This window comes from Rattus rattus, chromosome 7, assembly GCF_011064425.1.
Source record: "Rattus rattus isolate New Zealand chromosome 7, Rrattus_CSIRO_v1, whole genome shotgun sequence".
In the NCBI taxonomy this organism is placed as follows: domain Eukaryota; kingdom Metazoa; phylum Chordata; class Mammalia; order Rodentia; family Muridae; genus Rattus; species Rattus rattus.
In genome coordinates, this window is record NC_046160.1 from 2,120,419 (window position 1) to 2,147,658 (window position 27,240).

The window sequence follows — 27,240 nt, forward strand, 5'->3', positions numbered from 1 at the left end:
TCTTTACGTCATCACTAAGCAGTTATCTTTCTCCTTTGGTTCTCCCAGTTTTCTTTCCTTTCCTTTCTGAACGTTCTGTACCTCCTGCATGCGCATCCCGAGTGCTGCTTCACTGATTGTTTTGCGCGCCTCGTCTTCCCTCAGCATGCTTCAGGCACTTGCATGCCCAACAGTTGCTGCTCAATAGTACAAATAGTGATGTTGCTGGAAATAGCTTGCGCCTTTTCTGTTCACAAGGTGCACGTTGTGATTAGTGAATAACAGACGACTAAACTTTACTAATATATACACCAGCAAAACTAACCTAGGAGGCATTTTACTAACACCATTTTTGTGTCTGCTAAATAACTTTTGAGTTGCAGCAGGGATGATGCTGACACTAGTTCAATGATCAGTAAACTCTCTAACTAGATTAGAATCCCTCAGGGCTAGCTGAATAGAATCCAAGAATAAACCTCAAACAGACATGAAAATGGGTTCCGCCACAGGGCTAAAACTGAAAACCAAACAAACATAAAAAAAAATCAAAACAAAAATAAAATAAAACACAAAACAGGCATATCCCAGGATTACAGCATGTAGGTCTGAGTATAGCGTGTCCTTTCCCTGTGCTTTGTTATCTAGGTGACAATATCAGTGGATGGGATTCTTACCACAACGGGCTACACGCAAGAAGATTACACCATGCTGGGGTCTGATGACTTTTTCTATGTTGGAGGCAGCCCCAGCACAGCCGACCTTCCAGGGTCACCAGTCAGTAACAACTTTATGGGCTGTCTCAAAGAGGTAAATATCGATGTCATGGAACCCGTCTTAACTCATGAGCTCATCTTTGCAGATCTGGACTGAGAGCTCATTTATTGAAGATCGGATGTTCCCAGAGTGAGTGGTACAACCTTCAATTCAGCCCTGTGTATGCAGGGTCAGGAGGTAAAGGGCAACTCGCACAACATGCTGAGGAGCGAGGCTCAGCTTCTGACAGAGGCCATTTTCCGGGATAGCTTTGTATCAGCTGTAAGAGGACATCAAACACAATGAGATTTGGGTCTAAAGTTGTACTAAGGGATAATTGCTTATTTTGAGGTAACTGTCGGGGGTATTATGAGTACTGTGGTGACTTGTTTGAGAGATAAGGAAAAGAAAACAAATGAGACTACAAGAGGAAAAGACATGATAGAAATGAACAAAGCTAAAACAGTAAACAAACCCAAAGTGCATAATGAACCAGTTGTGCTGCTGTATTTCAATTATGTCCTGAAGGTGGGAGACCTTGGTCCTTTTCGATCTGGTAAGTTGACAAGATATTTACCTGAAGAAAATCAGAGCTTAAGAGAGCAATTTCATTCCCCATTGTCAACTGTCAGTATCTGCTGTAAATTTTTATAAGATTGAAATTCGTAGGGAAAGACCAGAAGTGCCTTGAATTTCAATTTTATATTCCATAGAATAAGCTTTTTTAAAAAAAATCTATTCAGTCACCATAATTTTTTTTCTGATGGTTGGAACCTGAAGTCCTCCTGTTGTGGCATGGTGGATTAATTATCATCTTACTGGTTATTTGGGCACAACAATTGCTACTTGTAAGCAATGCTATAGTTTAATTTGTTCTAAAAATGATATAAGCTTATAAACGTGATTGATTTTTTTATAATTATTTTTCACTCAACAGTGAAAAAGTCACTGCCGAGAGCTGTCATCATTACTTGTCTTCCAAGTATTGTAGCTGTGTGTGTGTGTGTGTGTGTGTGTGTGTGTGTGTCTGTGTCTGTGTGTGTGTGTGTCTGTGTGTGTGTGTGTGTGTGTGTGTGTGTGTGTGAGAGAGAGAGAGAGAGAGAGAGAGAGAGAGAGAGAGAGAGAGAGAGAGAGAAATGTAGGAGAGACAGAGGAAAGCAGAGACAGGCAACTACAGACAGAGACAGAGACACAGAGACCCACAGAGAGAGACATACCTGAGGGGGATTCAGAGCTGTTATACTATAACAAATGCAGAGGGGTCTATATGTTGGGACAAGGGGGATTGCCTCTAAGAGAGTGAATATTCCTCTCTGAAGATAGAAATTATGCCTTAGAGTCTGCATTAAGCTCCATAGGCAATAACAAACTAACAAAATAATAATTTTTATGACAAGAGCAGTATTAAAAAATTCAAAGTCCTTTGTGTTTACAACCATCCTAAAGGTGTCTGAAGGCTGTGACTTTATTTATTTTTTCAAACAAAGAAAATGAAGGCCAGAACATGGACTATGATGAGAGCAACAACACTTAAACATTAAAACCCAAAGCTTAATTTCCTAGTCCTCTTTGCTTGGTAATTACCATAATTCACCATGTCCAAACAGTAGTGTTGGTTCGCTTACCAACATGAAAGGCTGTACATAAAAGCTCTGGATTTCATTAAAAGGAGAAGTGTGTTTTAGAAACAGATAACAGAGTGTTAGAATGAAAAATGTTCATTGTACCTATTTGGGTTGAAAAGAGGCTGAGCAGAGTGGCTTAAGTTCCAGGGGCCGAGGCAAACACACGAGCCCAGACTCACTATGATGTAGAGAGGCAGGACAGAGAGATCGTAGGTAGGTTGGGAAGAGACAGAGTCATTGCATACTTGGATTTCACAAGTAGATTGTAAAACCCACTTTCTGGACATTCCTGAGAACTCTCACCAATGTGTGGTGTTCGTCTGTATTGTGTAGCCAGCCATAGACCGTGCCTTGTCTATAAAGAGGGAAACCTGCCTTACACCGGGAGAAGGTCCAGAATCCAAGGATTTTGAGCAGGAACATAAATCTAGTTAAAGGACATCTTTAGGCATCCTATGAAAAGTGACGGTGTCTGAGATACTGGGTTCCTCTTAGACATATGGCATTCAGCCCATTCTCCAGGGAGCAAGCACATTTTTGTGTCTGTGGAGTGGCAGTGAACTCTCTTCACCTGAAATCATGGTTTCAAAGAAAGCCATACATCAGACTAACATCCCCACTGTTTAAATGCCCATACACTGATATATGTAAGCATCCACCCTTTTGTACTAACAGTTTAATAACAAACTGGATGACAAAAGAAAAAGGTAAAAAGTAAAGCCACATGGTCTTTCAAGTTTCTCTTAGCTAGAAGCCTGTGAGGGTCTGAAGTCAGGTTCATCCTCTCTTCCTTTACTATCGATTTTACAGACAAACCTTTCCTCCTTGTTGATTGGGCATGTTCCATCTTGCTGCTTTCCATGCCACGAGGTTTTACAGAACTGTGATGTTTCAGCCTGCTTCTTCACAGCACACTAAAGGTTGGCAGGTTATAGACGCAATCAGCTTGTAAATTAAAAATATTTCATCGGAGGACTTTTTGATAGTTCATAGCTTCCACCCACATCTGAATCATCATTTATAATCACATGCTTTTCCTATTTCAGAAAGGAAATAGTGAAAAAGGCACCATGGGTTTTGAGCTCTCCCATCTTTTTGGCGGTCAGCCTTGTAGAGTTCTTGAATAGAAAGCAATATGCCAATGTTCATCCTCCTGTGTGTTTTCCTAAGCCTTGGCTTAGACTTCCTAGCCTATAGCATATTACATTCTAATGCCTTAATTACAGATTCAATTATTCACTTATTATATCTTTATTCTCAATCCGGTACATAATACCCCTTATAATAGTCACTTCTGTAGGAGAGTTTAAGGACTCCTTGTCTGAAGCCACATAGGACAAATAATTCTGACAACCATTCTCTAAGTCTGATTGTTTTGAAAATGGAGAAGCAGAGAGACAGGAGGCAATTCTGTGGACCTACTAAGGGATGACACGGGAGCAGCACCCAGCGTCAGACAGATAACGAACGTATCTGGTCGAAGGATGATGGCTTCATTCTGATCAGTTATACTTACCATAAAACAAGAGATGGCCTACCACAGTTGCTAATCTATATCTTCATTCTATTAAAATTAAAGTAGTAAAAGAAAATTCTTCAAAATATTGAAGCCATCTATTGTTTGATTTTCCTTAGTGCCATCGTAATTCCTCTCTGGCATTTACAAGGGTGAATGAGAGTTGAGAGCACTTTCAGCCACTGGACCACAATAGAAAAGTTAATTTTCTCAGACTGATGATCAAATTTCAAAATAAAATAATGATGTGTAAGACAACAATTTCTTTTAGACGGAAAGAAACCATGAACAGGCTGCAGAGAAAATAATCTTGTGTCATATTCAAATTTAGTCACAAACAATCAAAGGTTTTTGGAGAAAATAACTATCACAGACGTCGGTTTTAGGAGAGGAAAGGGAAATGGGAAACAATGAGGTAGCATTTTACTCTGCCCGTTCCTGTAAAATCAGACCCAGGCCTTGGGAGAGCACTGGAAGTCTTTCTGCGGTGAAGTGATTCTTCTTTGTCAGGAATGCTTTCTTATATTCTTCAAGTTTTTAGAAGCAACATTTAAAGCTGAAATATAATTCCTAAGGATATTTGATAATTTTAAATTTATTTTTTTCTTCACACACTTCAATGTGTATTTGAGTTATTGTTACAAAAAAAAAGAAAAATTGGGAACCATAAAGAAAGAGGAATCCTGGCATCCATAAGCTGTTGTCCATTTGAGGACAACAAATTCACCGGAAGTGAATTTTCTTGAATACATACTGTTCTTTAGTCTTAGCCTGCCCATTAGACGCAGCTTTCAATCACTAGACACTAGTGAAAACCTTACCAATTCATGTTTTACTCCAATATTTTGGCTGTGGTGGTGACTGAGATGCTCTTTCCATCAATCCTATCTGCCCTTACTCCTGCATTTTGCATTTCTTAATTTCTGTGTGTCCACAAAACACTTTGCTACATCTCCTCCCCTCCTGCGGCGTGGTCGTTATTTAGCATGGTTAGAAAGGAAGCAAAAGAAAGGGGAAGGGTGTGACTAAACCACTGTAGAAGGCTTTGTCTGAAGTGTGTTTTGAGACGTGCGCGCCTGCTGGAGGTTTTCTAATCAGTGGCTGCAGTGCAGGCTGTGCCTGTGTGAGGTAATTTAAAATGCTGCCTCGAAGAATGGCTTGGAATCAGCCTGAGGAAAGATTCTTGAGAGAAAAGAAATGAGTGAAATGCTAGAGGGAATTAAATCCCTACTGAAAATTTCATCAACCTAATTAGGTCAGCTCAGCCTGTAATTACACATGGAGACCTTTATCGCTAGAAATCTGTAAGAGACTCTAAGGTGGGTGGGGCTCAGGAAAGATCCTGTTTTATAAAAGAATTTTCCCTCACATTGCAAAGGAAAATGGTCTATTCCTGAATGGAGGGTGGAGGGGTTGTTGCATGCATTTATGTGGGGAGGTCCCTTTTAAGTAATATGGAGGCCATACCCTGGCTCTCACGATGCAGAAGGAAGTGTTTCTTTTATGCAGAAACCCCTCAGTTCTTCTGTCTTTTGGAAATTGTAAGGTTTATTTCTGTCCTTGGTCAGCCCAGCTGTTTTAATTCCCTCCTTCCAGTGGCCTTCTTGAACAGAGATCGATATCACTACATATAAGAATAAAAACCTGCCACAGATTTTACACTATAGGTTACTCTTTCTATTTTGAAATAAGGTTCTTTTTCTGACATGTTGGAGAAACGGCTGTGGCAGGAAATCTGCAGGGGATGCTCAGTGGTGTCTGTCAACTACAATCCTGAGGTCTAGGAGGTTCTCCTGTACATTCTTCTCAAGTTCTGTGCTTGCCTTCTGCAGGCTGCCTGGGAATATTCTAGAGTCCATTCATAAACCCCTCACATGCTCTTTATTGACTCTGCAGGGAAGGGTTCTTCTTTCCATCTCTACTTCCCCTGGAAGCTCTACATGTTGCCATATGGTTTTTTGTTAATATTCTGTTAATTTGAGTAATATGTGTTAAATGAGCTCCTTTAAGATGTATTGCTAATATATGCAAGATTAATTGCTTATAGGAAAATATCGAGGAAGTTTAATGGACCCTCATCCTTGGCCTACCTGATACACTGATTGCCATCATAGCTTCAGATTCCTTCCCATAGTAAGACTTTCCATGCTAGATCAAATGTTCGGCGGATGTCATTTTGGTGATTCAACTGGAACAAGTGAGGTCACGGATCAGGTGCCTTCTCACAATAACTGTGGTATATATCCAGGCTAAATTCCCTCCATGCTCATCTCTCTGAGAGTAAATGGCAACTCTCTAGTGACTTTGGGCTGCTTTCCAAGAACCAAGTCTCGGTTTACTGCCTCAGAGAGTCTGGTTTACCTCAGACGGTAGCTGAATTGGCCTGCACGATATTTACAGATCTAAAATGAAGTTTTTTCCATGTAAATTTAAGCACAAAATATAGCACTATCCTGTATTTATTTATTTAGTATTGAATTCAAGCAAATGTTTGTGGGAAATAAAAGGATTTTACAAATTCTTGTGTACTATCTGATTTCCCTCAGTTACAGTGATGATGAAGGGAGACAGCAAATTCCAGAGCAAAGACAAGCAGATACCAAGCACATGTTTCTTCTCTGTACAGTCTATCATATCTCATGACTTTCCACCAGTTATGTTTCTGAAGGCATAAGGGACACTAAAACTACAATTTACATTCAAAATAAGGTAATGAAATTGAGTATAATCATTTGATATCCATTAGTCCCTATACAACAGCAATTTATGAGAGAAAAATGTTTCTGATATTTTCTTTAGTATTGACATTATCAAATGAAATAAAACAGAGGCATGCTATCATTTTTTGATACCTGTATCCAATGAAAATATTCAGAGCATGGCAGTAGTTAAACACTAATGCTGTCTCCACCAGGCTAAGGAAGAAATGGTGATTTTACATGTTTAGATAACTGACCTTACAGAATCCAGCCACTAATTAGCTACTGTTAGAACCTCACAAACCCAACCACAAGACCTTTGCCCTTAGTTCTAATTCTGTGTGCTTCCCACAATACAGTGCTCTCTCATGTCTTTTCTTTCAGTTCCAGGGTTTTTATAAACTTGACATTACATTAAATAAGCTCCAAAGGAATCTTTATAGGGAAAAAAGCAAAGGGCAGCCTAGATTTGCAGGAGTTTGGCGAAGGGAGACTTAAGGTTGAGCAGCACCTTTTCTATGTTGGTAGTCATGTGCCTTCTTCATCTAAAGATTTACATAGCTAAAATGTTTGCTATACTTCTTTGTATTGTGTAGCCACATGTACAAAGGAATTCACAGGAAACATTTGGATGTGGTTTTGTAGACTTTCATGAAGGATTGTGGTGGAATGTTGCTTAAGAGTGAATAAACTTTTGCATGTTGTAGCCTTGGGGAGCAGGGAAAGAACAATTGGGGCAGAAACCAGACCCTCCTCTTTGAGATTGGGCTCAGGGAGTCCCATCTGCTCAGGTCCCCAAGGAACTGGAACTCAATCCTTTAGTCCACAAAGCATCTGGTGAGTTCTTGCCTGGAATTCAGCTTTTGTAGCATAGCAACTCCCTTTCAGGGAATGACAGATTTTTTATTTCCCATAATTTTCAGCAGATGCCCCGTAGCCTGGAACTGTATCAGCAGTTGGCATAATGAATTGTAGTGCATTCAAATACCAAGCTAGCATAACATGGTCTGGTAGGGGGCTCAATGACATTCTAATTCTAAGGGCTTGATACACTTTATAGAATATGACATTTTTCAGCCCAGCAGAAACCAGCAGTGAGCAGCGGCTAAGACTGAGTATTGGCTGTTGATCTCAGCTCCCACTGAGCACTGTGTCCGGTTTAAATTGGTCCTTTTACTAAAAGTGATATTCAAATATGTGGATACAATTACTCATTTTTAAAATTTACATTCATACATTTAGTATGTATATGACATGGCATTTATAATGGTCAGAGGAGAGTTCATAGGCGTCAGTTCTTTCCTTCCATTTTGTGAGATTGTGGGATTGAACTCAGCTCTTCAGCAATGATAGCAAATACCTTTACCTGCTGAGCCATCTTGCCGGAACCAGTTCAGTTTTAATCAATATCTACCATGTCCCAGGCTCTGTGCTGGGAACTGACAGCCAACACAGAAAGAAGACTATTCATCTTCAGAACAAAATTACAAAACAAGCTCCATAAATGCAGCAAGGCAAGTCACCCCGCAAACAACAGTGGTTAATGGTGTCCAAGGAAACCAGTGATGGTTTGAAAGAGGTGATGAAGTGATTTGTCTTACACTCTTTGTGCATCTGAATGATAGGGCTGCTATTACATGAAATTTAACCGTGAAGTGGTGTGGGAGATGGTTGTGGTAATCAGTGCTGATAAATTAGCTCTGCCACCAGAATTTGAGCCAAATAGGAAGCTTCCGGCACCACCGACGACTATGTAGCATGTTGCAAGCAACAGCAAAGCTCGTATGGAAATGGAAGCTTATAACCTTATCAAGTTTGAGCCACATTAAAAGAAAAATATGAAATTCATCTAAAAATAAATGAATATTTTTACATTTCTCCTTACTTTTTATTATTAGATAACATACCCTTTTCTCTGCTTCTCTGGATCGAAGTGTTTATATTTAGATAAAATTATTTCTGTGTACTATAATTAGTATGTCCCTCCACCCCAAGGGAAATCCTCATTTCTGAAATACTCTTAAATTAGTACTTTGAAAATGAAGATAATTTTCTTATTCAGAAACATATGATTTTTGAATCATAGGGAAACGATATCCTCATCTTTATTGAGTAAATAAATAAATATTCTCTACACAGACAAATTGTGGCTCTGATAGCTCCACACTAGTGGTTTTTGTTTTGTTTTGGGGTCCAGAGGTTTAGCATTATGAGGCGCATGGGTGATTAGGGATATAGTGTGATTATGTGTTACAGGGAGACTTTGGAGTTACAGGGATATATGGTGATTAGGAGAACGCTGTGGTTAGGAATAAGGGTGACTTAGAAGCTTGGAACTATAAGGTGACATACATATATGATCCAGACTAAATTATCCTTTGAGTATATTCATGTTTCCAGAGCCTTAGGTTCTAATTTTGAAGTAAATTTTAAACTAAAATGAACTACTTTTGAACAAAAATAGCCTATTGTTGAAAATTAATTGCATTAAGTTTGTTAAAGAGGAATGATTTACAATGAGACAGCTGCATTCAAAACCAAGAATGAGTCACAAATTTGATCCTAGACAAGATATTTAAAGCTTCTGAACTTACATAATAGTAAAATATTATGAAATAATATTGATGTCTAAAATATTGGTGCAGTTATGTCTGAAGTGCTAAAAGTAGCTTCTGGCATCCTGCAGCACTGCAGTACTGTGTCAGCTGCGAAGATATTTTAGCAATATAGTTGCTGATATTGGCTAGACTTGGCCTCCAGACATAATCTGCCCATTTAAGTACAGATAATCACTTAGGCCCAACATAAAGGATGACGCCTTTATTATTTACTTTCTTGTTCTTATTATCCTAAAATTCTTAGTAGCTTATTTTTGGTGCTGGGAATGTATTTCCAGGGGCATTCCAGTCCTTACTAGTGTTTAAGACTTGGATTCATGCTTTCATTTTTCCTTGACCATGACAAATATCAAGGGTGCCCCACTACCAATAAATCTCTGACGTTTTGTTACATCATCTAGGTTAATACTTTTCCCAACTAACGGTCCTCAATGGTTGATAAGAATTTAGACTAAGTGGGAAGTCACACCTTGTTTTTAACATTATGAAGGCTACATACCTTAACCTTGTGCACACTGTGGTCTCTATTTGTTAAAGCTGTTACCTTCTTGCATATCAAGAATTAGGAAAGATAATTGAGAACCCTAAAATATTTTGGAAAATATGTGCACTTGTCAAGAAAGTGAATTGGTTTTGTCACCCCACCTCGGTTTTTTAAAAGTAAGTCTTTTAATTTTTGAGGAAGTTGTCATCAGATTTCAATTAACATGACTTCAGAAATAAACATTGTTTTGTTTTTCTGTATTCCCATCTATAGATCCAAGTTTAGGGATCTTTAAATGTTTGTTCAAAGGCTTATTTAGCGTAGGCTCTTCTTCATGTTCCACAAGCGAAACCATCTGGGTAATTTGGGATCAATCAAACCATAGAATCAATATCATCTTAATTTATTGTCTAATCATTATTTGATTGATCCTTTATGTATAATATATTAACAACTTATGTTCAAAGACATTCAACTAAAGGCTGTGATGTCCAGTTCAGTCACTCACGAGAAATGAGGTACATGAATAGCTTTGTGCCTAGGAAACTTACTTGGCACTATGTAAACTAAGGTGCCCATGATTGTCATAGCAATATTTCCTTGGCTTCTTAAAGACTCCAGTCCATGTTCTTCTCCCAGGTCCACTCACCCACAGTCTGCATCTTAATAGGATTCCAATAATTAGCGTGTTTGAGGATCACTGGGTAGCATTGGCATCCTAAGTTGTTTGTTAGCACCATTCAGTACATCACTGAAGCATGCTGAGCATTATCCTTACCCTAGGTGTGGACAGACCTCAATTGCACTCTGGATATTAGAGAGGATCAAAAGTTGACTTAGCCACTCAGGGGTGACCCTGAGGATCAGTGAGTCTCAGAATCTCAGTGTCGGATATCACAGATACTCATAGTTCCATGAGACCTCTGCAAGGACTTCCTCTGGAACCAGACCTTTGGAACCAGACCATCTTACCTGGTTGACTTGAAGGCAGATTAGCCATGAAAAGATACATCGAGAATGTTTCCCACAACCCATTCTAGGGATAGCTGCTGTTTAAGGACAAAGTGGATTTATTGGCCAAATATTAAGCTTTTGAGTCTTAAATACTTGGAACTAAGCTCACTACAATTAAAATAGAACACCTGTGTGTTTTAATAACACTTTAACCAATGCTTATCCTCCTTTGTTTGTAGTATAGTAATGCTCTTTTCCTAAGCAAATGTGGCAAATCATTGTGGAGGTTCTCTGGGGTTATTTCTCACTTGTGCATGCTAATATTCTAATTTGGAATCCCAATACACCTTCTTGTTTTGTAGGTCATTGTTTATATAGAATTATTTTATTTTACAATTTGCTAACTTAAGCAGATTTATATGCATTTCTTCCCACCTTAATTATTTCTTTGAATAATGCACTATTCTCTAAAGGAAGTAAACTCTCCCTTCGCAATAAATTAGACAGTGGGAGATTTGAGCCATTAAAGAACCATTTAGGGAAAAGCTGCTTCTTCCAGTGAGATTTTTTTTACAAAGTGCCCCCTAGTGACACTTCTTATAATAACACTTACCTGTAGTTTTTGGATGACAAAATATAGAAAGGACATCTTTAGCCAACGGAAAAATCGATACTGTTTTTTTCCGGGGTGAGTATAGTGTTCATGTTCATACAAAATCAACAGTAGGAAAGTAACCACCAAAGTAAAAAACGAAAGAATCACAGGTATTCCAAAAGCAAAGTGAATGGTTTATTAATGCTGAGAGTAACGTAGAAAGTAGAAACCAAGATCTCCTTCCTGTAATATAGAACCTAAGACCCGGAGGCTTCGGGGCAGCTCAGTGATTAGAAGCACTGGATGTTGTTGCGGAGGACCTGGATGTGGTTCCCAGCTCTGCATGGTAGCTCACAGTCATCTCGAACTTTAGCTGCAGGGGACCCACACTCTTTTCTGGCCTCCTTGGGAATATACATTCTTTTAGACTTTCACTAAACAGTAAATACATAAATTTATTTTAATTTCAGTAATACATAAATAAAAATAAGTAAAAAATTGCCAGGAAATTAATTTTGGATATTCTTAAGAACAAATAACTTCTAGACGCAAGTGCATTGGGAATTGTAATCTAAGAAATAGGAAAGAATTTTACATGCTCATTTCCCATTAAGCTGTACTTAGAGGCTTTCATTTTAAAATCTCTCTTCTCTCTCTCTCTCTCTCTCTCTCTCTCTCTCTCTCTCTCTCTCTCTCTCTCTGCTTCTCTGTCTCTTCACTATTAAATCTTCTTTTTCAATTTTTCTAAATCTTATAGAGAAGGAAGAATTTTCTGGGAAACAGAGATAGTTTAGGAAACAGTAAAATATCATCCATTATTAGATAAATAATCTATGCAGGAAAAGAGATATTCTTTAGGCATTTTACATTTTATTGTTCTAGAGGAATTAACAAGAGGCCTGTTGCCTTAGCAATTATGTTTTGTCTAAAACAGGATTATTTGTTACTATGGTGGTGTAGAGTAGATCTCTAGGAATTACTCATTTTTTATAATGTAGATTTACAGCTGTTGCCTAAACAAAGTTTATCCCTGTTCCCACACTCTGGTAACCACTGCTCTGATTCTGTTCGTTTGTTTGTTTCTGTGAGGCACAGTATTCTAGACACCTCGAGTAAGTGAAATCACACACTGTCTGTCTTCCTGTGAGGGGCCTATTTCATTGAGCATAATGAAATACTTGTCACATAATGCAACTGAGGGATGAATCGGACACTGCTGTTTATATACCACTTTCATGTGTATATACGTGTATGTTCACAGGTGTGTGTGTGTGTGTGTGTGTGTGTGTGTGTGTGTGTGTGTGTGTGTGAAGGAGTCGGTTGAGGAGAGAAAGGACAAGCTCAGGTGTCAGTCCTCTAGCTACTTTTCATTCTGACAGGGTCTCTCACTGGCCTGGACCTTGGCGTGCCAGCTAGAATGACTAATGAGCCTCAAGCATTCCTGAGTCTGCTTTCCCAGAGCTGGAACTGCAAATGGTGCACTGTGTCTCTCTTTCTCATGTATGTGGCTGTTTGAGATGGATGCTTAGGTCTCGTGCTTGATTAAAAAGTGCTTTGTTGACCTAGGATCATGCTTAACTCAAATACATTATGTTTGTAACCACTAATCTATTAGGGAAATTTGATCGTTTATACTCATATGTACTATAGTACCATTCACAAGACGCCTGAATATTGTTTTCAATATTCTTATTTTAGTATATTGGTTAGGTGAATCATGTATTAGTTGTTCTTTTAATTTTGGGGCACTTCTGTGTTACTCTTAGCTTGCATTCTCCCAGACATTAGAGTGCATTCCTGTATCTCTGTCAACCTTGACTTTTAGTTACGTTGGCTGCTGTGCTGCTGTTGCTGGAAATGCATCCAGAATCTGACTCATTCCACCAGTCTGTACTGCCAGACACGGTTGCTGTTTTGTTTGTTTGTTTGTTTGCTTGCTTTTGTTTTTGTTTTTGTTTTTTTCTGTAATCATAGCACACTAACTAGTATTATGTGTTATCTAACCACAGTTTTTATTTCTATTTCTCTAGGGATTAGTTATTAAAAATGTTTATTATTCCTGTGGTCCAAACAAAAACTTCTTTGGACAAGTGTGTGAACTTTGTTTCCTTTTGTTGCTTTGTTTTTAGCTATTAGCTTTGTTTTTACTTTGCATTTTTGATTATTTTTTAATATTTTATTTCTTCTTACTCTGCAAAGGTTTTTTGAAAGAATAATACAACCTCCACCCCTTTCTTAGTGTATCCAGCAAGCCTCACTGAGAAACAGCAATGTCTTAAGCTCAGAGATCAATTTATTTATATATCTCCATAATATAAGCTGCGAGCTACCTTCTACAGATCTGTAATCATTAAACATGTATCCTTTAACTCAACAAACATATATTAAAGTAACCAAATATGCACCCATTGTACTGTAACAGAACAGTACAAGAGGTAAGACAGGATGCAGAAGAGGAGACACATAAACAAATGACCTCTCATGTGCTTCTCACTTCACATTAACCTCCCGAGCTCATACCACTCATTGCTCCTGTCACCTGTCATGTAACCATCCAGCATTTATTCAAAAGCTGTTTCCCAAGAATACTAAGAACTCGCTAATGTCCACATGTGCACAATGCATCTCACAGTGTTACAACACCTTCAGGGCAACCGAGGGGCTGGTTCCCTAATCCTCCTCAGTCTCTGTGATTTAGAGGACTTTGGGAAAACCTGAAATAATTCTCTTAAGAAGCATCATTAGAGTCTGTGCCTCTTTAGCACTAGTATCCAAGACGGAGTAGACTTTACAGATGGATTCATTGAGCACAGTCTCATTCAGCAATCTGTGGAGATGCTGGAACACACAGAGAGGTGGAGCCTGAAAAAATACCACAAGTTTTTAAATTTAAAAATTCACTTACTTCGATCACATGCCCTAAGCCTGGAAATCGCTAGAACTTAGAGAGAATTCTGAGGTCTTCCATCAAGGCAGGTGGCCCTTTATTTCTTTTATTGGACTTTTTAAGTTTACATTTCAAATGTTATCCCCTTTCCCAGTTTCTCCTCCAGAAACCCACTATCCAGTCTCTCCTCCCCGTGCTAATATAAGGGTGCTCCTCCACCCACGCACCCAACCCCTCCCACCTCCCCGCCCTGACATTCCCCTACACAAGACCGAGGACCTCTTCTCCCACTGATGCCCAACAAGGCCATCCTCTGCTACATATAAGGCTGGAGCCATGGTTTGCCAATGTGCACTCTTTGGTTGGTCATTTAGTCCCTGTGAGTCTAGGGTTGATTGGTTGATATTGTTGATTTTCTTATGGTGTTGCAAACCTCTTCAGCTCCCTCAGTCCTTTCTCTAACTCCTCCAGTGGGGACCCTGTTCTTGGTTCAATGGTTGGCCGCCAGCATCTGCCTCTGTATTTATCAGGTTCTGGCAGAGCCTCTCAGGAGACAGCTGTATCAGGCTCCTGCAGGATGAACTTCTTGGCATCTGCAATAGTGTCTGGGTTTGGTGGCTGTGTGTGTATGGGCTGGATCCCCAGGCAGGGCAGTGCCTGGATGGCCTTTTTTTTCAGTCTCTGCTTCACAGTTTGTCTCCATATTTCCTTCTATTAATATTTTTGCTCCCCCTTCTAAGAAGGACTGAAGCAACCCTACTTTCTTCTTGAGCTTCATCTGGTCTGTGAATTGTATCTTGGGTACTTTGAGCTTTTGGACTAAGATCCATCCACTTATCAGTGAATCTATACGATGTGTATTCTTTTTGATTTTGTTACCTCACTCAGGATGATATTTTCTAGTTCTGTCCATTTGCCTAAGAACTTCATGAAGGCATTGTTTTAAATAACTGAGTAGTATTCCATTGTGTAGATGTACCACATTTTCTGTATCCATTCCTCTGTTGAAGGACATTTGGGTTGTTTTCATCTTCTGGCTATTATAAATAAGTCTGCTATGAACATAGTGGAGCACGTGTCCGTGTTATATGCCAGAGCATCTTTTGGGTATATGCCTGGGAGTAGTATAGCTGGATCCTCAAGTAGCACTATGTCCAGTTTTCTCAGGAACCTCCAGACTGGTTTCCAGAGTGGTTGTACCAGCTTGCAATCCTACCAACAATGGAGGAGTGTTCCTCTTTTTCCACACCCTTGCCAGCATTTGTTAGCATTTGAGTTTTTGATTTTAGCCATTCTGACTGGCGTGAGGTGGTATCTCAGGGTTGTTTTGATTTACATTTCTCCGATGACTAAAGATGTTGAACATTTTTTTAGGTGCTTCTCAGCCATTCGATATTCTTCAGTTGAGTATTCTCTGTTTAGCTCTGTAGCCCATTTTTTAATAGGGTTATTTGATTCTCTGGAATCTAACATCTTGAGTCCTTTATATATATTGGACATTAGCCCTCTATTGAATGTAGGATTGGTAAAGATCTTTTCCCAATCTGTTGATTACTGTTTTGTCCTAGTGAAATGAACCCACACACCTCTGGCCACTTGATCTTTGACAAAGGAGTTAAAACCATCCAGTAGAAAAAAAGACAGCATTTTCAACAAATAGTGCTGGTTCAACTGGAGGTCAGCATGTAGAAGAATGCAAATGAATCTTATCCCCTTGTACAAAGCTCAAGTCCAAGTGGATCAAGGACCTCCACATAAAACCAGATACACTGAAACTAATAGAAGAAAAAGTAGGGAAGAACCCTCAAATAAATGGGCACAGGAGAGAATTTCCTGAACAGAACACGAATTGTTTATGCTCTAAGATCAAGAATGGACAAATGGGACCTCTTAAAATCGCAAAACTTCTGTAAGGCACAGGTCCTTTTTGTCTTTATCTCCTTTTCATAGACTGATTCTGAGTGCTTTGCTTCTTTTTTTGAGATGGAGAGCAAATAAAGAAAAAGGTTTGCACGTTAGGAGTTTCTTCGAAGATAACTTGCTTTTACTATTCAATTTTGAGAGTGCTATATTTGTTCTATTTTGATTTGTGTGAACCGACTGTGGCTAATAATCATGTATTTTGTCCTCTAAGGATTCTTGAGGATTCATCAGGCTTCATGAGAAATACAGCCATATTTTAGCTGCATGACTTTGGAAGACTGCATCAAACTGTGTTTAACATTATTTTTCTGTGTTTGTAGGTACTATAACCATTTTTGATCTCAGAATTTAAATTTTATTGAGAAAAGGGACCTTGAACTATAAAAAAGCTTAATCCTTTCATTTGATAAAAAAAAATCTGGAAATTACCTCAACAATAATGAGATTGTTTTCATGTACACTGGTCAGTTTTTAACAACTCTCTAATCACAGTTTTTTAGACGCTTATTTCAGGGACCAATTTCACCCATCCTTCATGAATGGCCATTCTAAAGTTCATTTGCATTTGCTTTAAATTCTTTCTTATTTTATAGAAGCATAGATATTTTATATGATTATTTTTTATTCTTCCTCCTCTAAAACACACCAATTTATGTTACTCTGCCTTTGAAGCATCACTGGCAGGCATCAACCACTGGATCTTCTGTACCTCTGTATTAACCTGGAAGACTTGCGGGTGTTTGATTTCCTATGAAGCAAAGATCCAGTTATTGTCCTTTCTAGTGATTTTCCTGGTACATCGGGACAACAGCACCTGGTGTCAGAGTGAAGTCATGGTATCAGCTGTACCCTTATCATCTTTAATATCTATTAAAGATTCAGGTTCACTGTGAAATAAGGAGCTGCATGATTGAGATTCTAAAAGTATTTTCTTTTTCATTGTTTTTAAAGTCTATTTCCATCTCTGTCAGTATGTATGTTCACTTTTGTTTCATTAATTAAATTACTGAGCTTTCAGTCATTTAGAATGAAGGAAGGAAAGAGGGAAGGACAGTTACATGTATGTGTACATGTGTTGGCACATTTATGTGTGTGTGTGTGTGTGTGTGTGTGTGTGTGTGTGTGTTGTGACAGAATTGGACAGACAGGCAGACAGAGAGGGTTTGAGGATGAAAGGAAAGAAGGATGGGGAGACTTGGAGAAAGAGAGGTAGGAAGGAAAATTCTCCTGAATTAATTTACTTCCTTGGTAGGAATAGTTGTATGAAAAATTAAAAAACAACCACATTTGTTTTAAAGTGGTGGTTCGAGGACAGATATTCTGTGAGCAGTGGAGAAATCTTAAAGATAAATTAAAGTTCAAACACTAGGAATTGCAACAAAAGCTGATAGAAATGGTAGTAGTCATTAACAACGAAAAGGGGGGGGTCACAGTTTAACTTTCTGCTGCATCTCAAGAATGCAATAGGGGAAGCATGCCCAGCCTGTCTTTTACTATAAGCTGGGGTGTCATTAATTTTGACAGACCCCGTGGTCCTTCTCTGTGTACACGGCCATGAGTATTGTGTTTGGTTACCTCTCAGATCCCTTACCTACATTTCTGAGCCACAGTATTGATGAGTCTTTAAACATCAGCTATTTATTTATTTATTTATTTATTCATTTATTTATTTATGCCTTTAAAAATAAGTCTATAAGAATTCAAAGAACAAGGAAGAATACTTAGTCTTCCTCGGGAGAGAACGGAAAGGCTGAGTGGTCTCACTATTAAATTTGTAAATCTACCTTTTTAAGATACCTAGTTCAGACCTCATAAGTCTCTCTGTCAGAATCCATATTGTTAATCTGTTCAAAAGCTCTGTGTATCAGTAAACAGTATAGATACTGAAGATGTGACAGTTCTACTTCATAGCATCAAGTGCTTTTAAACATACAAACCAGTGGTAAAATGACTTTGGAACAAAGAAGGAGGAGGCCTGTCTTACACAACCATGTGATTTCATGGCATTTATATAAATTCCAACTTGTGACACCTATAGCAGTCAGAGTACATGTGGACTCAGTTCAAGTAGCCTTTAAGTCTTCCAGGTCAACTCTGCATAAGTTCATGAAAGTCTACTTAGTATGGGGTCTTAATTCACAGGAAAGTTGTGAAAAATTTAAAACATGTAACATTAAACTTAGATTTTCCACTGCACTTTTCTTACTTCATTGGCATTGTCCCAAATAATATTTTCAATATCCAACTTCTTATAATTGCATTTTAGGTCAGATTATGGAACTTGAGAGTACTTCCTAGTGTCTTTTTGACCTCTTCTGCTTTATGACCCTCATCAGAATTTCTCTTGTAACATCCTGAGAACCGTGTTGATATTATACTCTATTAACTTCAACTAAAGATCACATGGCTTGGAGACAAGGGGTTCCGCTACAACAGCTCATATACTGAAGGTTTGCACTCTAGTTTCTGCTTCAAATGGGAGGTGATTAAAGCCTTAGTGTGTGGGCTTCCTTGGAAAAGTAAATCTTTGAGGCTGTGTCTTTGGTTGCTGTATTTCGTTCCTGGACTCTTCTCCTCCCCCAGTTCCTCCTCTGAAGTGAGCAGCTGCTCTCCACATGTTCCTCCTTGTCCTCTAACTGACACAGCCTTAGGAAGAGTACATCCAACTCACTGTAGACTGTATTCCCTTAATCTGGCCGCCAGTCTGCTTGTTCAGGTATTCTGTCCCAGTGATGAAAGGCTGGCACAAAGTCAGACCAGTAATTCTCAAAACCTTGCTCGGGGACTTCTGAGGCTTCTGCACCTGATAAACTTCTGAACACACAGAATCTTTGTACCACTCTTACTTAATTTACCTCTAACTCTTATCTTTGGGAGAGATTTCTAAGGGATTTGATATTATTTCCTAGATGTTAATACTAAAATGCTAATATTAAACAACAGCACAGAGTGTATCATCAGCAATTTATGAAATTAATGCTCTGAATTTCCACACAAAGAAAGAAAGTTACAGTATTGTTCTTTGATGATGTCTTTCCCCTCTCAGATTTCCTTGATACATTCAGTAGGATTTTTTTTATATACCAGAAAAGGGCATGGGATCCCATTACAGATGGTTGCAAGCCATTATGTGATTGCTGGGAATTGAACTCTGAATCTCTGGAAGTGTTCTTAACTACTGAGCCATCTCTAGAGCCTCTCAGTAGGATCTTTGATAAAAAGGTATCCACCTTGATAGAAGAATCAAAAACATCTCCAAGATTTCTACATCAAGATTTTCATACTCAGACAAACTCAGAGTGTGAAAAAGCATTTCCTTTCTTTTGCCAGGCTTCTAAATGTCAGAATCCTTTATGTCAGTTTCTCTTTCCTTATTCTTGTGGGAATGTTAGTGATTACCCGACTGAACAAGAGTCTCTCATGTAAGTTTGACTTCCCTGTCTGTCATCATCTAACTAATATAAGTCATATGGTCTTGGAGGAAGGTCTTGTGTTAGCTCTTTGTTTGTAAATATTTCTTCCAAGTTCTCAATTTTTTTCAGGATACACTGGGTTGTCTCACATGAATGCTGATTATTGGCACGTGTGCACGCATGCACGCACGCACACTCACACATGCACACGCACACTCTCACATGCATATGCACACTCTCAGATGCACATGTTTGCACACATGGACACACACTTGCACATGTGCACACACACACGCATATGCACATGCACACGCGCACCCACGTATTCGTCCACATACATGCACACATACCCACACAGACACAAGCACACCCAAAGCAGATTGTGGCCATTTATTTATAATTTGTCTTTTACGTGTTTTTTAATCATGACTAAACTCTGTAGGATATATCATATCTCTCTCTCAGTGAAAGAACATAACTAATAAAGTGGACTCTGAGCAGTCATATTCTGCATAACCTAACCAATACAAAAAAAATTCTTCCTTGCTTCTAGATGTTATTTTCAACAGTGCACATTATCGGACCAGCTAGTCTTTCTTTTCGAGTAGGTCCATCACTTGTAAAATATACCTCGTTCATGATTCTCTCCCAAAGTTTAGCCTAGGTAATTACTGACATTAATCTCTCATGTGACCTGTGTTTACTATCTTCTGTCTAGGTTTTCATCTATCATCTTCCAATATGCATTCTACTTTCTGCCATTATAGTTATGGAGATGACCAAATTTCACCCATCCAAATGAGGAGACAATTATTTACCCTTTACACCCTGTTTATAATGCATTAAATTTCTATCAACAACTGCAATTATAATTCATTTTCTAACTCTTCTATGAAGCATCCAAACATTTCTGATTATTTCCTTTTCATCAGTTGCAACCACTTCCACCTCAATTAACATTACAAGCTTCGCTATCATGTATTTTCTTTTATAATAAGGAAATTATTATGTGGTTCTGAGATGTTGACTCAGAGTTTTCAGTGAAGCATGCTTTCATTGAATTACTTGTATTGTTCATTTTTCCTTATCTGAAAAATTCTCCTTTCATGCCATGCTTTCCATGTTTTTGGAAACATATTTCTGAACAGGTTTTCCTTATTACAAACTAATTTTCAAGTCAACAAGTATTTGTTAAGGGGGCCGGGATTGTAGTTCAGTGGGAAAGAGCTTGCCTATAACACGAGGGGCCCTGCACCACAAACACAACTATTCCACCATTGACAATAAATACAGAAGAATATATATTAAGTTCAGTCCCCTTGTCACTGATGCAGGTAAACACTCTCTTCTGAGATAGCTTGGCATGGGAAGGGGAGGGCAGACTTGGACAGGTAAGCACATTTGTGTATTATTTTAGCAACAGTACCTTCCAAATGTTCACAGAGACCTGCGGCTTATCTTATATAATATATGGACCTGTAAGTGATCATCTCCATAAGATTGCTGTGGAACAGTGTGGATGGTTTATTGTATGGGCTTTAGCCCGATACCATGTAGAATTTATTTTTGGAGATAAAAGTCACTTGTGTTTCTTGGCTTCTTTATCTGTAAAGTGAAGGTGTTAAAGTGCCCACCTCTTGACATTTCTTCAAGGGTTAAATAAGGTTGGCAGCATGATTTTAGGAAAAGTAGAAGAGTTAAAAATTAAAGGGAGTGAATATATGGCTGGAGTTGAGGCATTATATAACACTGTGCAATATTTACAATTAATATTCAGGAAAAACACTTCAGTATGTCTTCTTTTAATGTATATTTTTTAACTCTTATCATTAAAAAGGCTCAGAGAAACTAAGAGATCCACTCCAAGCCTATATTCACTTCAATGGCTGAATAGATTCACACACATCCCATGTGATTTTGACATCTCTTTCCCTTCTCTATGGTGTGATAATAGTGAAGTGATAAGGTATTGCTTGTGGATAGTTACAAATGAGGACGAGTTTTGTTTCACATTCCAAAATTTCCTGCATAGAAGGTATCAAAGCTTGCAGCAGTCATGTTCTTGGGAAGGCAATGAGAAACCAGTGGAGATTCACTTGTTTTGGAAGATATATTCTCATATGGTTCAGCATCACAGAGAATTGCAGGCATACTCTAACTGCTGAGGCTAAACAAAAGGTAGCATACTTGGTAATGCTTGAAACATGATGGGCTTCCAAGGTGCTAGGCAATAGAGAACAGGTCTTGAGTTAGAGATTCTGAGTCATCCATTATGGAGTGTTTAATAAGGACAGGAGAAAAGTGGAAAGAGAACACAGCTCCTGAATCCTGAGACAATGTTACCTTCAGGACAAAGTGTAAGTAAAAAAGACACGGAAGAGAAGAGGGCGGGTGTAGGGCTTTAGTTCAAGGCAGGGTAGTGACAAACACATAAGTGACCTGGGATCCCTGGCTCTACATTCATTACTCAAAGGTTTACAGCAAGAGGGTCTGTCTCCTTTAGGTAGTCAGAACAGAACCAAAGACCAAACTTAGGGCAAAGAAAGACCCTTCTTTATTATATTCTCTCCGTGTCACACTGCTCATTAAAAAAACAAGGCTGGAAACTCTACCCCTATAAAAATCCAAAGGACAATCCAACAAGATTAATCTTCTACGAATCTAGGGAAATCCCTACTACAATGTTCTGCCATGTGGGACCCCTGAAAGCTGCCAAAGCAACTGCGTAGATGGGGCTCTTTTCCTGGAGAAACGGGCAAAGTTCACCATCTGCTCTGCTAGATAACAAAGCTTTATATTTGGAGTTCTGACCTGGCTGAGCCCGTTCTTCTGTGATTGTCAGGAAATTACTGTGATCTCGTCAGCACCACCATCAAGGCACAATGGGATCATGGCGTGCTAGAGATCTGCAATTAGATAAATACCCAACCCAGTCCTAAATTCGGCAGTCTAATAATTCCACAGTCTTTCTGAATGTTCTCTTTCTGTGTGATGGAGAAAGCCAAACAAAGGGGGATGAAATGGCTCAGGTCAACACGGAAGTGTAAGTGATGCTTCAAAAAAACAAAAGTAGCAACACATTATAAACGACACTGAGTGCTGTTGGAAAAGATGAGAGCCATGTGAGGAAGAGTGAGCTGAGGAAGGGAGGGCAGTTGCTTCTGGAAATGTACCTTTGAGAACACAGGTAAGGTCATAAGAGATTAGAGAAAGGCTGCACAGCAGTAGGAAGCACCAATGAACTTAATTTGTTGAAAAAGTTGGTAGTGAGCAAAGGATAGAAAAGAAGCTGGAGGACGAGAAGTTTCCATCTCCCAATCATAGCTGTTAAGGAAAAACAAATGAAAGACACCAACCTAAGGCAGCTAGAAAGAAAAATAAGTGGGAAGGTTAACTTTCCTAAAAGACATTGCTTAAAGAGATTTTAAAGAATCATGAAGAGAAAAAAAATTAGGAATAATAAGTTAAGATTGCCTATTGGTCTACTTAAAGGACTTATTCTTGTGTTGATTATCATTCTCTTGGCATTCTGAGTCTCGTTTCTTGCTACAACAGGTTGGTGCAATCATAGCAATAGAAATTAGCAATGTGCTTGATGATACACCCTCACTCTAAAGCCGTTTGGAACAGTTAGCTCGTCATGGCCCCCTCTCAATGTTAGAATTCAAAGTGGTGGCCACTCTGAAGCTGTCTCTCCAGTCTTCCTGGGAGTTGCTTATGAGCTTTTTCAATTCTTCTTACTTGTGTGTAACCAATAGCAAGACTTACTTCTGACTCCAGTTGTGGGATCTGGTGCCCCCAAGGCATCACTATCATTCCTACAGTTTTTATCTGAGATCCAGTGTGCCCCTAACTTGGAGTGGAAGAGAGACACTGAACAGAGGTGAAATGACTTAGGTAGGTTTCTATCTCACAGATGACCATATGTCATCATATAATTGGGGAATTCTGGCATACTTCTTGACCAGAAACAAAAGTAATGGTTCAGGGAGCAAATAGATAATCATTAATAATATTAATATTTTTTCCAAAAAATTCTTTTCCACTAAAACTGAAATGCATATTTGTTAAATCAAGGAGCAGCCTAAGAAAGAATTATTTTCTTTTACTCGAACATATTTTGCTTAGTACAGAATTTGCACCATAATTTCCATTACACTCTTTATTATTTTACTTCAACCAAATGCATAATCTCCCTACACTGAATTTATAATCCTGATCTTCAGATTTACATGAAGGAAGATTGGTGTTTTGTGGAGTCTTTAGAGTGCCCCGTCAACTCCTTGTAGAATTCTTCTCACTGCTATTTTTTTTTTTGGCATAGATACAAAACAAATGAATAAATGAATGAGTGGATGAATGAATGAGTTGAGCCTAAAGCATGACAGAAATATTCTCCCCAATGGCAGAGAAATCTCCTTGTCTTTAGAGTCTGTGTGAAAGGAAAGAGGAGGATCAGTGAGCTGTAAGAAATGGTGGAGGAGAAAGTAGATGAGAACAGTACCAGGTTTATCGCTTTTCATGATTCAGAAGCATACTTGATGGAACCAAGGACAGAACTGGGATCTGAGTCATGTTTGCAATGACTAATAGCATCCAACATAGCCTTAGTGCCCCTCTAAGTCTCAGAGAGAGGCATTCTTGTGCCATCGATGCAGTTTATGTCTGCATTTGTTTTCTGGTACATTTAATTTCTCTGAGGATGTATGTTGCCACATCTAGGAAAGGGATTTACATTGTTGACAGTGTTCAGTGGTTAGAAATGTGGCACCCGGCCTTCCTCGCCTGTACTTGTGCCTGAGAGTTAAAGGTGGGCAGGCCGTTCTGAGATGGGCACACAAATTCATAGGCACATGAATGGGGTTTCAGTTCACATAGATAGACCATATGCCCACCCTGCCTTTATATCAAAAGAAAACACAAAACTAAAGACATGCAGGCATGCATCTATCTATCTGTCTATTTTTCTGTCTATCTGTCCCTCTGTCTATTTATTTCTCATCTACAAAGATACACACATACCTACTTTATCAGTTTGTGATATCTTTAGCTGTGATGTGTACTAAATTCTGTTGTTACTTCATATACAAGGTTTTGAAAGGAATTCATGATAGTTTCTTTCCAGTGCTAATGAATCAGCCAGTAACATGCTGCTATAGCATAGACAGATTGGATATAAGAACAACCATGGGGCTAGTGAGCTATGGGCTGTTAAGAGTATGTGCTGCTCTTACGGAAGACCTGGACTCAGTTCCTTGCACCAGTATAGAGGGTTAAAAACATGCGATTCTAGGTCCAGGGATTTTAATCCCCTTTTCTGGATTCCATGGTCACCGGGTAAGCATGTGTTTCATGAGTGCACATGCATACAAAATGCCAATCTGCATAAAATTAAAATGAAAAACCAAAGAATACTAATCATGTTCTATTTATAACACTTCTTTAATTTTTTTAATCATGATCAAGATATATTGATGCTATTAAACAGATTGAGAAAATATTTTAACTTTTTCCTTTGAAATATCATTACACAGTCAGTATGTACAATCTAAAGTGCTAGAACCACTAACACACAGGGTGGATATTTGGTCAGAATACTATTTCATTTGGGTATCTTATTTATCAAATCTCCCCTGAAGTATAGTAAAAATGAACAGTATCAGGGTGAAAGTTGAATGACATTGCATTATTGCACTGCGCACATCCTATTGTTTCAAAGATAGAGAAAATGAGACACATGTGCACATGTGTAGGTTACATATGTAAGTTCAGGGGGCTTTCTGTGTAGTGGTAATCATTCTCAGGAACCAGATGACATAGGCTGCCAGGCTCACTTCTGCTCACTTGTTCGTATGAAAATCCTCAGGGAAAACGAATTGACTCTCAGGTTATATATCTCCGAGTGTGTGTGTGTGTGTGTGTGTGTGTGTGTGTGTGTGTGTGTGTGTAGAATTTATCAGTTTGGGATATCTTTAGATGTGATATGTATTAGATTATATTGTTCCATATAGAAGGTTTTTTGAAAGAAATTCATCATATATTATAATATATACACATATATAATTCTCACATAAAGGTATAGTTATTTCACTATAGCATAATTTACATAATTACCTGGGGTTCATACATTTCCCAATAAACAACATGAATTTAAAAAAAATCAATGACTTTATTCAGACAACGTGCACAGAGACAGTCTGATGTGGGGAATTTCATTTTGGACTGATTGAATGGGAGGCATGACAGTGAAGCCGGAGAAGAAAAGAGGACTTATTTGGTCCCTGCCAGGGGGCTTTTCAGGACTAGTCATTATCGATCTCTACATTGATTTTGGTTTATTTGGCTAGGATGCCTTCCTAAATAAACTGCCCCAGGAAACTGTTCTGCCTTCCTCCCTTCTCTTTCATGACAGGCTTCCTGCTGCTAGTGTTGTAATGGCAGTTTTCCTCTGTGTTCGGTGGGGGACTGTGTGGGGGGTGGGGGGTGAGAGTGGGGGTTCTGCCTCTGTTTTTCTCCAAACTCCTTTCTCACCACACTCTGAAGTCGCATGTGGAGGTGCTCACTCTGAGTGCCTTCTACTTTTTTCTTTTAAGTCAAGCTCTACAAGTGATCATCATATTCATAAATTGATAGGTTCGGTTCTGACTATAGACTACAGACCGTTTATAGACTATTGCCTTAGCTAAGGGGAAACCTGAAATTGTTGGTTTTCATGACCCTTGCTCCTCCCTTTGAGACGAGAGAAATCTCTGCTCTCAAGTGCCTCTTTCCTGATCTCATCGGCCAGCATGAGACAAGGAAGCCTCCCTACCCTAGTGTTTTACTTTTTGTATTTTCCTTGCAGTTTAGATTGTGTGTTTGCCCGTTTGTGTGTAGGAAAATGTCTTTGACTTCTCACTCTGTCTTCTGGTGTGAGAACAGGTGTGTATTTAGGGGTCTCTGTCTCTCGTCTTTCCCTTTAACTTTTGCCCTTGTCCTTGCCAGAAGTAGAGTTTAATGTCATGCTTTAAAACCTGGCTTTGCAATAGTTGAAGAATTTGGACACATTTGTTATTTTATTTGTGTAAGCTATCATGTCTTTATCTGTTAGTGAAGATTAATAAGGGTGACCCGAGTGTCTAACACGGAATAGTAATGAAGGGGAGGAAAGGAGCTGCTTCACGGCGAGTTTGCACTGGGAGTGGCCTGGACCCAGTGATCACCAAGCTAGAGAGGATATTCTATTTTTTTACCCTTGGCACTTTTTTCAGTGTTAGTTCTTTCTTTTTTTTAATTGAATATTTATTTATTTACATTTCAAATGTTATCTCCTTCCCTGGTTTCCCCTCTGAAAACCTCCTATCCTATCACCCCTCCCTGCCCCCTTACCCTGCTTCTATGAGGGTGCTCCCCCACCCACCCACTCCCTCTTGCCTCCCCGCCCTGACATTCCTCTACACTGGGGCATTAAGCCTTCACAGGACCAAGGGCCAGATGAAGCTCCTTCAGCTCCTTCAGTCCTTCCCATATCTCCTCCAGTGGGGTCCCTGTGATCAATCTGATGGTTGGCTTCAAGCATCCTCATCTCTATTGGTCAGAATCTGGCAGGGCCTCTTGGGAGACAACTCTATCAGGCTCCTGTCTGCAATCACTTCTTGGCATCAGCAATAGTGACTGGGTTTGGTGACAGCATATGGTATGGATTTCCAGGTGAGGCAGTCTGTGGATGGCCTTTTCTTCAGTCTCTGCTCCACTCTTTGTTCCTTAAGACAGGAAAAAAATGGGTTAAAATTTTGCAGATATGGGGGTGGCCCC

At 39.0% G+C, this 27,240-nt stretch overlaps 1 protein-coding gene across 2 annotated transcripts in view; it reads left to right on the top strand.

The window, feature by feature from the left end:
• Nrxn1 (neurexin 1) overlaps positions 1 to 27,240 on the top strand; it is a 1,103,898-nt gene that overhangs the window by 437,152 nt on the left and 639,506 nt on the right. For both annotated transcript variants that reach the window (XM_032907818.1, XM_032907826.1), the window contains one exon: positions 625 to 786. In XM_032907818.1, coding sequence (XP_032763709.1) covers positions 625 to 786 — 162 coding nt within the window. The remainder of the gene's footprint in view (positions 1 to 624; positions 787 to 27,240) is intronic.